General features: G+C 41.6%; 1 protein-coding gene across 1 annotated transcript in view; it reads right to left on the bottom strand.

The window, feature by feature from the left end:
* Positions 1 to 13737, bottom strand: part of akap6 (A kinase (PRKA) anchor protein 6) — a 286320-nt gene that overhangs the window by 27798 nt on the left and 244785 nt on the right. The window contains exons 18-19 of the mRNA XM_050062199.1: positions 1509 to 1592; positions 701 to 853 (exon numbers count right to left, since the gene is read on the bottom strand). Of these exons, the coding sequence (XP_049918156.1) occupies positions 701 to 853; positions 1509 to 1592 (237 nt within the window). The remainder of the gene's footprint in view (positions 1 to 700; positions 854 to 1508; positions 1593 to 13737) is intronic.

Below are 13737 nucleotides of genomic sequence, written 5' to 3'. Positions count from 1 at the left end.
ATTTGTTAAGAGCACCGTTGCTCCACCCTGTTTCTCCACTGTTGCTCCACCGTTGCTCCACTGTTGCTCCACCCTGGAGTTAGCACCGTCCAAGGTGACTGTGATTGGCTTAAAGGAATTCAACCAACCCAGAGCATTTTCTCCTTTAGTGCAGAATGATGATTATTTCAGCCTCACCTTTCTCCAGCGCTGGCTCGGCCCAGGATAGGTGTGGCTATGTCAGACTAACAACTGAGTGACAAGAAATCTGAAACCCATCAACTTCTTTTTCACTGCAGTTCTCTTGTGACGCTTCAACCCTCTTCACAGCATTTAATATTTCACCTTATAAACAGAGAATGTTTCCTCTCTAACTATAACCAAACTGTGACCTTAATAACATTAATGTCATCACCCAGTTTTATCTGTGGAACAAATTCTATAAAAGAAAAGACCAGTTTTTACTCGTATCAAAGTTTGTCCTTTGTTCCGGAGTCGATGCTCATTTCACAAAACATCAGCACATCCACCGTCTCGGGCTGGAACGATTGCTCCATAACTAAAACACACTGCAGCTTCAATCACAGCACCATCTGTCTTTCACGCTGCATCTTAGCATCAAATCAAAGTGTGACATGCTCACTGAGTGTAACAGTGCGTCAGCTGACTGCCTGCAGTGTAGAATGAAGGATGTAAAGTGTAAATGTCAGAGCGCTCTAACCTGCTGCTCTCCCAGCTCTCTCTTCAGTCGGTTCTGCCACTGCAGCGCCTGCATCACGATCGCCTCCCACCTCCTCTCCAGGTTGATCGACAGCAGCTGCAGGGCCTCCCGGTGCTGCTCCGCCTCTGGGCCCACCTCCGCCATGGGGCCCGACTGTCCCAGAGGTGGGGATAGCAGAGACAGTTTTGTCAGAATTATTAAAGCCATTATCATATTAATCATATGATTAAATTTAAAGAATGTGCCATGATATAATTCTCTTCAAGGTTAAGCTGATTCATGAGGGTTTGACACAGACTCTCTGGGGTTTCAGGAAGAATCTGGCTACATGTACATGATTTGTGTCACGATACAGGGGTTATGATTCTATATACTGCAATAATTTAAACTGCCATAGCATAATGAACAAACCGCCATATGAATAAAATTGGATTTTAAAAAAATTATTGGAGTGGTTGGAGTGGAAGAGTCAAAGATAGATTACAACACTGCCATACAACAATATTGTGTACGCACAAAACTGACTTAAATGAATAAAAAAATAAAAGGAAATGTCTACAGGGGATGTCTACATGACTCCACAGTGTGTTAGGTTTGCATTTTAATACCTCTTCTGAACTTTTTAAATCTCCCCTCTGATAAATGCCCCCATATTACATCTATATAAAAAACTAAAACTGATACTGAAACCAATAAACATTTCTAAACAAAAAAAACAAACAAACTAAAAATAAAATAAATAACAACCAATGAAAAATACAAAACTGAACTCTGGACGTGATACAATTGGTGATTTTATTTTACCCACCTGGCTCTGCTGCAGCAGCTTCTGGCAGAGTTTCAGAACAGAGGAGACTCCTCGGCGTCGGGCTCGCACCTCCGAACACAGAGACTGGAGGGTGACAAGAGAGAGGAAAAGGTCAACAAATAATAACACAGTAAATATCCAAATTATTACAATTCAGATACGAACACAACAGCGGATTTTAAGCTCATGAAACACCTTCCATTTGCTGTTTGTGTCTCTGTCTGGCAGCACAAAGTGATGTGCTTTACATTTGTACTTTGTTTGTAATAAACTGAACAATACACTGTGCATTGAGTGAATATCACCAACAGTTCACCTGCAAATACAAAGATTAGATCAAGGGTGTAGGTTTTGTTTCAACACTGTTCAGGGGGTCGGGTTCTGACAGAAAATTTTGAGCATCAAACGCTTAATTTCCTGCATTCATGTGAATATTTATGCTACAATTTATGGTTTATGTGTCTTTAATTTTGTTAAAATAAAGGTCCTTTGCTACTTTTATTTATGTATGTGTTCTAAATATTGAGGGGGACATCTGGAAATCTACACCTATGGATTTGATAAACTCAGTTGTTCATTTGTTCATTTGTCACATGGTAAAAGGAGTGCCCTTGCATAGCTCTTTTCTAGTCTGCCAGCCACTCAAAGTGCTTTTTAAACTACATATCACATTCACTCATTCACACACTGGTGGCTACACAAGACAGCCGCATGATCACCCCTCCTGAACACGGGCGGCGCCTCTCTGTAGCCGCCTCCACAGGAACAGGATAGCACCACATGGCACAACAGTCCTGATTCACTGTGAAGCACTCAACTACTCTCCTTCTCTCCCAGAATCCTCTGCTCTGTCAGATCGGCACATGGAAGAAGAGCCACGTGGTAGAATGATGCTGTCCAGGATTTAGCTAAGTTTTGGTAGATCCAAGGCTATTACAGTTCCTGATGTCCTGGTGGAAACTGATGGGAGGTCATCTAGTTTATTTCCAACACCTGTGCAATGGCTACTGATATTTAGATCTAGCAGAAGTCGGCAGAAGAAGAGTGTACCGACTGGTGAGATGACTTCCTCATCCCGACGAGTGCAGCTACACGCCACCACTCTCCAAAGCCAACCATAAAAGCCACCATCAACACTTGCAACATAGACAGTAGTGCCTAAATTTAGCACAAATTTAGTGGAGCTGCCAAAGAGGTGACTGGAAGCATCTGTGCCTACATCACAGCATATCAATTGACTGCTCATGTTCCTTCAACCATCAGACTTTGATGTCATGATGTCAGTGTGGTCACAGATCTCAGCAATTAATTCGGAGAGTCAAACATTAACATCACTGACAAGACGAAACTGTGAAAATGGAACCAAAGTTGTTAAAAAACAACAGACTGATCCTTTAAGCTAAAGTTAAAAACCAACGAGTCCAGACAAAAGCTACATTTGGTTCTATTTATTCTTTCCGTTCTCCACAGCTCGGTGCAGTTTAATTCAGGTCATTCATAACAATTAATTAGCATAAAGTCAAATTCAGCACACAGATCCTTGATCAGCAGTAACAGTGCATAAAATAAATGACAACAGCCAATATTCTCCCCTCTGCTCGGCGCTCTGCTGCTGTCTAATAAATGCAAAAAAGGGGGAAAAAGAAACACAAGGATTGGCAGTGCCTATTATAAATCACTATATGCTGATGAGTTTCCACACCCAAAGGTCAGCGAGTGTGTGTGTGTTTGCATGTTTACTCATGCAGGCGTGTGCACAAGTGTGTGTGTATGTAGATGTGTGTGCAAACATATGCATGTATTTCTGAGTGTGTGACAGAATAAAGGGGACAGCCTTACTCCTCTGCAGCAGCGACCAAACACGTCCAAGCCCCAAACTATTTATGCTAATCCTGCCCGCTCGCTGAAAAGCACTTCCTTTACATTTTCTTTACATTTTTCCAATAAATATTAAACACTATTACAATGAAATGGGATTCTCTTTCTCCCTCTCCTTCCTGCATGCACACACACACACACACACACACACACACACACACACACACACACACACACACACACTGCCGCTCTCTCACACACTCTCAACTCTTCTTCTTCTGTCTTTCATCTCCTCGTTCTTGCTCTCTTCAGTTTAGCATATTTGTGGCTCACCTGTTGTCTAAACAGGAGATGGGGATGCAGAATACAGCAGACAGGATCAAGAGGACAAGCCCGGTGTGTGTTTGTGAGGTTGCAGATAAATTTATTCCAAACAGGAGGTGTGTATTACGTTGAAGGAGGAGGCTCGAAACAACAACAAAACGACTGAGTGATACTCGCTCTGCGCCAAATAACTGCAGCAGACAGCGTGGAGCGAGCACAGGAAGATGAATTAGACTAGATTGAAGCTGGAACAATAATTCTGCGTGTTAGAGTCAGACGACGACGGTCATAACTCTAAAATCTGCTCCACAAAGTCTGCTCCAACAACAGAAAGTCGAAGTCATTGACTGAGAAATATTTTTACTATAAATATGAGCTGCCGAGCTGAAAAACTTCTTCCCGTCAGCCCTTTGATTGGTGAAGAGAAGTCAGATGTTGGGAACGTTTGTAGGATCTGATTTCATCCACTTGGTAATTGCATAACTTTGACAAACATGGCAATAAATGATCGCAGCTTAACGGGAGATTGAAATGATTCGCTTTAATATATAATCAATACAGTTGTTTACACAGGCCGCCAAATGGCTGCGACCCAAAGTCTATTTTTACAGATCTGTTTTCCTCCGACTTAAATAACTACACTTACTTTCTGTTGGGCTCTTAGTGCTGCCAGAACACTGCTAATGCACAGAATTACTGTGGCTGGATGCTTGAGACTCTCTAAACTTAGCATGCTTATGCAGGATGCAGCAGTGCACGCATTGGCAAGCTCCTTAACTGTCTCATCCCGTGCTCCGAGAGCATGTAATACAGGTAGTCCAGGTAGTAATACAAGTTGACACTGGGCTGGCCCAATCACATTTTTAAACTCGTCCCCCTTTGAGCCCCGAGCCATCATTAAACAGCATCTGCAACAAAAAGTCTGTCATATTTTAGAAAACAAAACACAAGGCAGATGTGGAGAAACTGCAGGTCAGAAAAATTTTAGCACCTTGCTGCCTGCTCACAGTAACTCAGTCTTGTTTCTCAACTCTTCTGCCGCGAATCACCAGGGGTCTCATTTATAAACATCGCATACGCACAAAATGAGGCCTGAAAGAGGCGTACGCCATTTACCACGCAAAAGCTGCGATGTATAAAAACAGACTTGATGGAGATGGCAAATTGGCGACACAGATGGTGAGGTGGAAGCCTGAGAAGTTGAGATTGAGTATCAAAGTATGGGCTGGTTTTATTTCTGAAGTTTGAAAACTTAGTCAGATTAGACTGAATAATTCATACTGTAAGCCCGAAGGCATGCAGAATATACTGTTCATATTGTCCTTTAATTTGTATATTTGATCTCACACCTTCGTACCTTGTTTGGCTTGTTAAAGGAGTCATGTAGTTTGTGACCTTGAGTAGCAGTATGAAGAAATGATTTTAATACCCAAATATTTACAAATGTTTTATAAGGAAGTCAGTGCATTCAGATACTTGTTAGGAGTAGAGGAAACACACAGTGTGCAAAAAAAAACAAAAAACTCCATGACACTCTCTTTGTTAAGTGACGGGGGCCCTATTAGAGCATTTACGGTATGTATTTTAGTTTTCACTTTGTCTTGACTCTATAAAAAACATTTCGAAAACATATTTTCAGTGGATGGGATCAGTCTAAATGCTGATAAATATGACTTTTACCGTCATCATCAGTATCATGATTGCAGTTTGGTCAGCTTGAAATACAACAAGTCTTTTCTGTGAGAGTTGATTTTCAGACAGAGAAGAGAAAGAGAGAATCCTAAGTCTCTATTGTTTCTGCACTGCTGCTTTTTATGCACTGATCCCTCTCTCTCTCTTCCTCTCTTTCTCTTTGGTGGGTCGAGCCTGGCTGGGCCCATATTGACTCAGAGGGCTCTACAGACACAGTCCGACAAATATTTGCTAAAAAGCTTTTCTTCCAAAATACATGGAAAGCCGTGGAGTGGCTGCAGAGGAAGAGAAAAGAGACGGAGGATGTAGAGGGAGGGATGAGGTGGACAGAAAAGCTGAAAACAAGTACGAGAGAGAGGTCAACTGAGAGGAAGAGGAAGAGTAGAGTGAAGAGAGAAACAGGAGAGAGAAGATTAAACTGGGAGATGAAGGGGATCGGAAAGATAAAGACAGACAAACAGAGAGACAGAAAAAAGACGAAAAACTCCTAATTCTGCTGATCAAGAAAACTTCTCAGTTTTTAATTGTTTATGCGATGGGTGTGTCCAGTAGCGTTGCCTCAGGGTTGCATCTCTGCTTTTTGCAGATGATGTGTCGATGTTCTGATCGTTTCTTTGAGCTCTGACTTCCTGCAATAATTTGCAGGTATTTTTTTGTCGTTTAATGTCATGGCATTCTGTCGGACAAAACAGCAGATTGCTCAGACCATGTTGGAGATGAACTTAACACATGGAGTTTGGTTCTTTTGATCCAGAACAAAGATCAAATGTTGCATTGTTGTGTTTTGTATGTGCTCCCGATTGTGTTCACAGACATTTTACAAACACACCAAGGGCTGTGAACATAAGACCATGACTGACAGGTGGCTCATTGATCGAACCGTTTTAGTGATGTCATCTTGCATCAATAGGCTACATGGATCCACGTGAGGTAATGAAATGCAGGTGACTCACAGCAAGTTGTGCACAACTTCAACACCGTGTCCTAACTGGATGCCACGCGAGCGAGCGTCAGCGTCTACATCAGTTTGATTGCACTGTTTTCTATTGAACTGTCCTAACTACCTGCCAGCAACTGTCATAAACAAGCCAAACAGGTAAATGCACCAGAGTTTGTTTGAAAAGAACCAAACAGGTTAGGTGTGAAAGTATCTTGAGGTAATGTTTATGAATGAGAGGAAGATGAAGCACAAATCAAGAGGTGCACTGGCACCACGTCAGCACTTGCGTCAGAGTTGTCCCAGACTGTCATGGAGAAAAAGGGAATGAAACTTCAGGTGAAGCTCTTGATTTAATCAGTCTATGTTCCAAACCTCACATATGGCACATGACCTTGGGTAGGGACAGAAAAAACAAGCCACCAAAATTTCCTTGGCAAGGTGTTGGACTCCTCCTCAGAGACCAAGAGAGGAACTCAGAAGTCCAGGAGGCGCTCAGAGTACAATTATTGCTCTGTCTTATTAAAGACGCCACTTAATGAGGGTTTGTCTTCCCAATGCTGTGTGGGAATGTCCTGCATCCCTTAGAGGAGCTGGACAATGTGGCTACCTGATGGCCACAGTGAGAGATGCACAAATTAAAAAGAGATGCCGAAAATCAGTATCGGCCAATATCTGCCATGTTACTGCCATCAGCCTATCAGCAAATAAGATTTTATTCAATGATGGCAGTGGCCGATATTTTCTGTTGTGTCACATCGATTTTACGCAGGCTACAAGACAGCCCTGAAGCCAATCGGTATCTCGATGAAAACCGAAAATGTGTTTTGGTGGAACAGAGTCTTCCGCAGGACTAAAGGACATGGTATAGCTGCTTTTGTTGCGTCAGAGGACGCACCATATGTTTTCCCCAATAATGCTACACTTTGAACAACAAATCTGAGTTGACATCGGCAGCACTAATGGCTAACAGAGGTTGCACTGAGTTACATTATGATGCGTTCAAGCTCTGTTTAGTGAAAATGAGAATTTGGTGAAGGTGAATTATAGTTATCATAGTTTTTGGCAAAAAACTTCCATAGAGTTGTTTGAAGGAGAAATTTGTTGATGTTTTCACAACACTATAAAACAGATATTAGAGAAGGAATTATAATATATTATAAATAATAAAAGACTACTGAAGCAGTTATTTTTTAAAAGATTCTTTTTTTTGAATGAAGGTTATTTTAAAGGTTGTTTGAAATAAATGTGTATGATTGAATTTGTGTTCATTTAAAGGCTGAATAGCTTTCCCTGGCACAAAGGGGGTAAGAAATAACAACAAAAGTTAATGAGAGTCAAGAACATACTCACTTTGTTAGCAACATTAGCCATAATAGCTGGAATGAAGAATACTTTACAAGACGGCTAAGCTGTGACAGTTTTCAGTTGAGTTTCCAAGCTTGTTATGGATTTGTGACATGCCAGTTTCCTGTGGATTATCTCTCACTTAACTTTTTGGGGGTCGTCTTTGAGAAATTTGCAAACTATTCCAGACGCTTGACTTTTTGACATCTTGCCTGTGTATCTTTAAGCCTTTCACATGTGGTAAAACTGTCAGAGTTACAGTATTGCTGGACTGCAAGTGATCAACATCAGATTAGAACAAGTCAGAGTCACAAAACTATCACTATGTTTCAATTTACCTGTCTGAGTGTAAGTACAAATAACCAACACTATTTCTGGATTTATGGGCTATTTGGGATTATTGGAGTTTTGCAATTATACATATTTATCTATAAACTGAGTATTTGAATATTGTTGTGGATGTTGATTTCCATGGCAACAATCAAAGTTTCAAATATTCAGGGCAGCCGAAACAAAACGAAGCGAAGTGAGACGAGATGAGATGAAACGAAACAAAACAAACGTTTGTTTGCAATAGCTTCCAAGTAAAAAACCCTAGCATCACGTGCATAAAATAAAACGGTGCTGCGCGAACACTGCCTCGTTTGGTCATTTTTAGCCTTCTAAAATAAGGCCCAACAAAAAAATCATTATCAGTTTAAGTGTACATTATATTTAAAACACTTTCACCGCTTTACCTGGTCATCAGATTTCCAATGGGGCATTGACACCGTTTTATCAAAGCCACCTGATGTAAGTGTACATGGTAAAGTAGAAAAAAATATTCAAATATAGCGTGCAATGACATTGATATTGATTTTTTAGGTGGCTAAAATACATTTTTCTGCAGTCCTGTCCACAACAGTACTGCAGAAGCTGCTGAGCTTCCATGCCAGTTGTCTAACGGGAACTGACTGATGTCAGCGCGGTATCGGCCTCGAATTTTACCACTGGTGCGTGTCTATCCACTGTCAATGGATAAATAGATGGTTTTTAGCTGAACAAAACAGAGGTTCTTTGAGTCATAACTACAGCATACCAAGATACAAAGACACTCCAGGAACCCTGGTGAGAACCCTCATTTCTCTCAGGGTGTGATGTCATTTCTGTACGTCTCTCAAGGTGGTCAAATTCAAGGTCAACCAACAGGAGACGCAAAAAGAACAAGTGATGTCTTTATCTCCTCGTTTGTTTTCTCTCTCCCTCTCTTCATGTATTTCTCCGTGTGTCACTCAACACCCTCTCTCAGGAAGGGTGACCGACTCGGGATAAACAAAAAGAAGAGGATCTGCTCTACTCTTCCTTTAATTCCCTCTTTACCATCTCTCTCTCTTCCTTTCTCCTTCTTCTCGAGCTCGATCTGTCTCTCCTCCTCTCCACCCCCCTCTATCTCTCTCATTCTTAAATCTCCCTCTCCTAAAAACAAAATCCTCTTAACTCTCCTCCACCTCCTCATCTCCACAATCTAATTACCGAGACCTGCCGTGAAGAGAGGGATGGAGGGAGAGCAGGCAGGGAGGGAGGAGAGGATAGAGGATAGAGGAGAGTGGAGGTTGTTAGTGTGGTTGCTACGTCAGTGTTTTTAAACAGTAAAGCACTTTGAGATGAGACTCAGACACAAGACCAAGACAGGGAAACATTTAAAGTGTGTTTATACCAGTGTCAATACGATAACTGAGTTCTGCTGCTGAAATCAAAATGATTCAATGATGTTAAAACGGCAAATGCACAGTTTGCATACAGTCTCTTTCAAAATAAACATACTACATTGATGTAACACTGCAAATTGATGGGGTTTTTTTTTCCTTCAACAACAAACTGGCGCGGTTACGTTTAGGAAAAAGAACAGGGTTTGGCTTTACATTCATACGGAAAGCAAACCGGCTGAAAGTCGGTGGTTGTTGGACTCATCCGCTATCATTCCCACCCACCCCACTCAAACTTTAGCCCCCGTAATTTACGTTGCTGTCTGGCTGCATTTCTACCTGACACTGCCAGGCACATTACAGAATAACAGTCACTGGCCGCATATCATGCTGGCTTGAAAGGACGGCTTGACAGCGACACCAGAAGTCACTGACCAAGCACTAGTATTCAACAACTTCGGAGTGAGCCTAGTTTGTTACTGTGGTTAGGTTTAGGAAAAGAAACGTGATGACAAGGTACCTAAAAATGACTCAAAGTTCACACAATTCTGAACACACACTTCTTGGGGAAAGTCCCACTGAAAAGTCCTGTGTTTTTTGACCTATCCACCATCTTAACCTGCCTCCTTACAGGGACCGCTCAGGACAGCTCCCTTTGTTACTCCTATCAGCACATTGTTTGCAGCCTTCCAAGATGCATGGATTATGCACGTATTACTTGCTCATGATTATAGGAAAATGTACGAACAATGCATTAGAAGGAGTGTTTAAATTTCTTTAACCTTGGCTGTATGCCAATGGAAATTTCGTACAATTTCTTCAGTAGTTTTTTCATCCCGTTCTTTTGCATTGCATTCTTGAAAGCAGCACCGATAAGGAGTCTGGCTCCAGTTTATTTTTTTCCTTGTCAGGGTCATCGGAACATGTGGATGATGCCGTCGAATGAGCATTAGCATGTTGGATGTGTTTCCATTCACATAACTTCCAGCTCTGGCCTTTCATTTGCGCTCGCCTTAGTGACTGAGTCGCATGTCACACAGCTTGTTGTGTTGACCTCAGCACCAGCTCTAAAGGCGCAGGCCCTTGGGTCAAAGTTTCCGGGTGGAACTTGAGCTTGTAAACTTTGGTTCCGCATTATGTGCATCAATGTAATAATTGTCAGGCGCAACCAATGAAGATGTTTGTTCACATTTGATAGATGCGACGTAAACGGTCACACTCTGAAGCCCTGAACTGAGATAGTGAGAAGACAGTATCACACTGGTAGAATACATGCAACTACTTTAAAAGGAGCCATATGCAGTTTGTTTGTATTAAGTTTCACTTCTGCTTTACCTCTACTTCTCTCTTCTGAAAATATACAAAGATATGAAAAACTCAGACATATTAAATCATCATAACATCACTTATATAAGTGTCATCTGCCATTGTGCTTACGTTTAGGCTAAAAAACTGATGTCAGTACCTTCATACTTGAGGATCTGTTTCTCAGACTGAAGTTCCTGGATCATAATTCACCATCTCACTGAAACTTGGAGCGACATGTCAAAACTAATGCAGCCTTTTAAAGGTATTTTAACACCTGTGTAAGTCTTATACAAGTTAAAAGTGAGGGAAAGACTGGGAACAGTGAAAACTAATATAAAAAATAAAGAGAAGAAGACAGGAGCATGAAGACAAAGACAAAGGATAGAAAGGGAATATAACATATAGGAATGACACAGTCGTTAAGAAAGAGTGAGAGTGAAAGAAAAACAAGAGAGAAAGGACAAGAAGTAAAGAAGACAAGGACAAACTGTAAAGAGAGGAGAGACAGGAATAAAGAGAGACAGAGAGAGAAGGAGAATTTTGGCTGCTTGCGCAGTGACCCAGTGGATATTTCAATCAATTACCATTAATTAGAAATCTCTGATTAATTCTATTTGTTGATTAAGTCAATTAAAACCACAAGCACTTGTTATCGCACAACGAGCCTAATGAATTCCTGTCGACAATTTGTTCCCACACACATATTCCCTCTGCTGCTGCTAATACCGCCTACAGCTAGCAAACTTTGTCGTTTGCATACTCTTCTCCATCTCTCCCTCTTTTCTCTCCCTCTCTCTCTCTCCACGTCTGACATTTCTGTCTTCCTTCCTGCATCGTTTCACTCCTTCCATTTTATCCTCTCCTCTGTTCTCGCTCCTTTACCCTACTATCTCCCGGTTACTCTTTCATTTCTTTGTCTCAGTTTCTTCCATCTGTCCGGCTGAATTTATAAAAAATATAGAAGTTACTGTACAACCATATTCTGCCTCTGGAGGTTTGTTCAAGAGCACCTTGACAGTCGTCATTGAGCAGGAGGAGTGTGCAGAGATCACTTCCTTCAGGGTTTGGAAGCATAAATCTTTCACTCGCAACCTTGTCCTCTAACCTCAAGGCTAGGGATTCCCAAACTTCAGTCCAGGGACCTCCAGGGGTTCTTCACACTGACTGAAGGTACAGTAAACATGGTGTACAACAATTCTGCAACCTTCCTCTGGAGATTTAAAGTCTTGTTTTGGAGTGAACTCAGTTTTGGGTGCCTGTAAATCAGCGGTGAAGGACACAGAGTGAAGTCAAAGGTAAAACATCTCAGGGATGTTATTCCTGTTGACGCAGTGTATTTGTGATGAACTGCTGTGGTACATCTTCAACTTATTTTTAATCTTTTATTGTGCTCTTTATTGTTGTTTTGAGGATGTGCGGGGCTGCTAAACAGGTCTCCATACTGTGACCAAAATGGTTGCATATGCAGGCATTTTTTGTGAGCATACGAATTAAAATTTTACGAGGTTGTAATCATACGATTGCATGATGCAGACTGAAGGTCCAGACACACCAAACCGACTTCAGAGAACAAAAGCCCCCTGCTGCATCGCCTCAAGTCGCCAGACATCAGCCAAAAAGTTGCACATGAACGTATCACAAAGTAGCAGCCAACAGCTAACCAGCACTTATGTTCTGCACCTGCATGAAATGAAATGATTCTCCACACCAGCAGACGGCGGTACTCTGTATTCATCATTCAAAAAAGGAAACTGGAGGACCGTCTTGAAGCTACTTAGTCCATTAGCACATTAACAACACAATTCAATGTTTAAAGAACAGAGTATGTTCTAAAGCTTAAGAAAAATAATCTAACTTTATGGAACAAGTTTATTTTGATCTCAGACGGAAGACCCAAAAACATAATGCCTCCAGTGTCGGCTATTGCAGCTATTATCAGTTTAGCTGTGCCGTGCCACACTGAGCTGTGCCAGAGATGGACCATCTCCGATTAACACCCTCAAGTAGGCAGCAATGACGTTTCTCGACACCAGCCAACCCCGATGACCCCTCGTCTCTCCCTCAATCCTGTGTGTTGCTGACTCCCCTCTGTCTGCAGGAGACCAGAGAGAAAGACGTTTTAAAAGTACCTGCTCTGCTGTGTGATGGAAAAACACATGCAGCACAAATGACGGCTGACTTTAGGCGTGGATCAGCCTGCTGCTTTGAAACGTCATCACCAAGACAAGCCGTCATCAGTTTAAGGCACATCTTCAAGCAGGAAGTCCTGTTGTAATGGAAATGCAAATCTCAGCTGTGCTGGGCTGACGGCCCAAACCAACCCAAGACAAGTCAGCCCACGACTGCTGAAAGTGGTACAGGTAACACTATCTAGAAGAATGTCGACTCATCTAAGAGGCTTCTTCAGCTGATGGAGAACTGAGGAAACACAAATAAAAGCAAATCATGTCATTTCTTACCTAATTCCGTCCATATATTTGGCCTGTATCTATATTGGGATGGATTTATAACCTGAAGATGAATATATCAAAGTTTTAAAGGATGTTTTCATGTTGGACCTCAGTGACCGTCGCTCCTATAAAAATTATCTGAATTTTCTTTGATGATGTGCTTTGTATCGTTTCATAAGACTTCTTGGAGCGGGTCACACAACATTATGCAATGAAACTTGATGCCCTGCCTCCGCTGACCCAGAATCCATCTGTTTCCTGCTCTACGGTTTTTAACATCACATATAAATGGGGTCTGAAAGTCAGCGGGATTCGTTAAGGGCTTTTAGAGCAATTCACTGAAAATGGAAGCAGACAATAAAGCAAGATGTAGCTCTCCCACTCACTTCACCGCCGTGTTTGTGACATTTATGGCGAAAACCTGGCAACCTGGATGCATTAACATATCAATTTAGTACTCTGACAAAGTGAGAGCTCGACTCCAGAGTGAGACATTTATGTTTCCGTTTTTGGGTTTCTCCAGAGTGACTCATGATGAGGTCAGAAACAGTGTGGAGGGTTTTTTCCTTTTAACGTTACAAGAAAGTGACACGTTTCTGTAAAAATGTAGCAGAGATTAAAGGGACAATGTACACTAAGATACCCCTAAATTAATCTATATATATTTA

Source organism: Epinephelus moara, chromosome 14 (genome assembly GCF_006386435.1).
Source record: "Epinephelus moara isolate mb chromosome 14, YSFRI_EMoa_1.0, whole genome shotgun sequence".
Classification (NCBI taxonomy): domain Eukaryota; kingdom Metazoa; phylum Chordata; class Actinopteri; order Perciformes; family Serranidae; genus Epinephelus; species Epinephelus moara.
The sequence above is the reverse complement of the archived record's forward strand: the minus strand, read 5'-3'. Positions and strand labels throughout refer to the sequence as shown.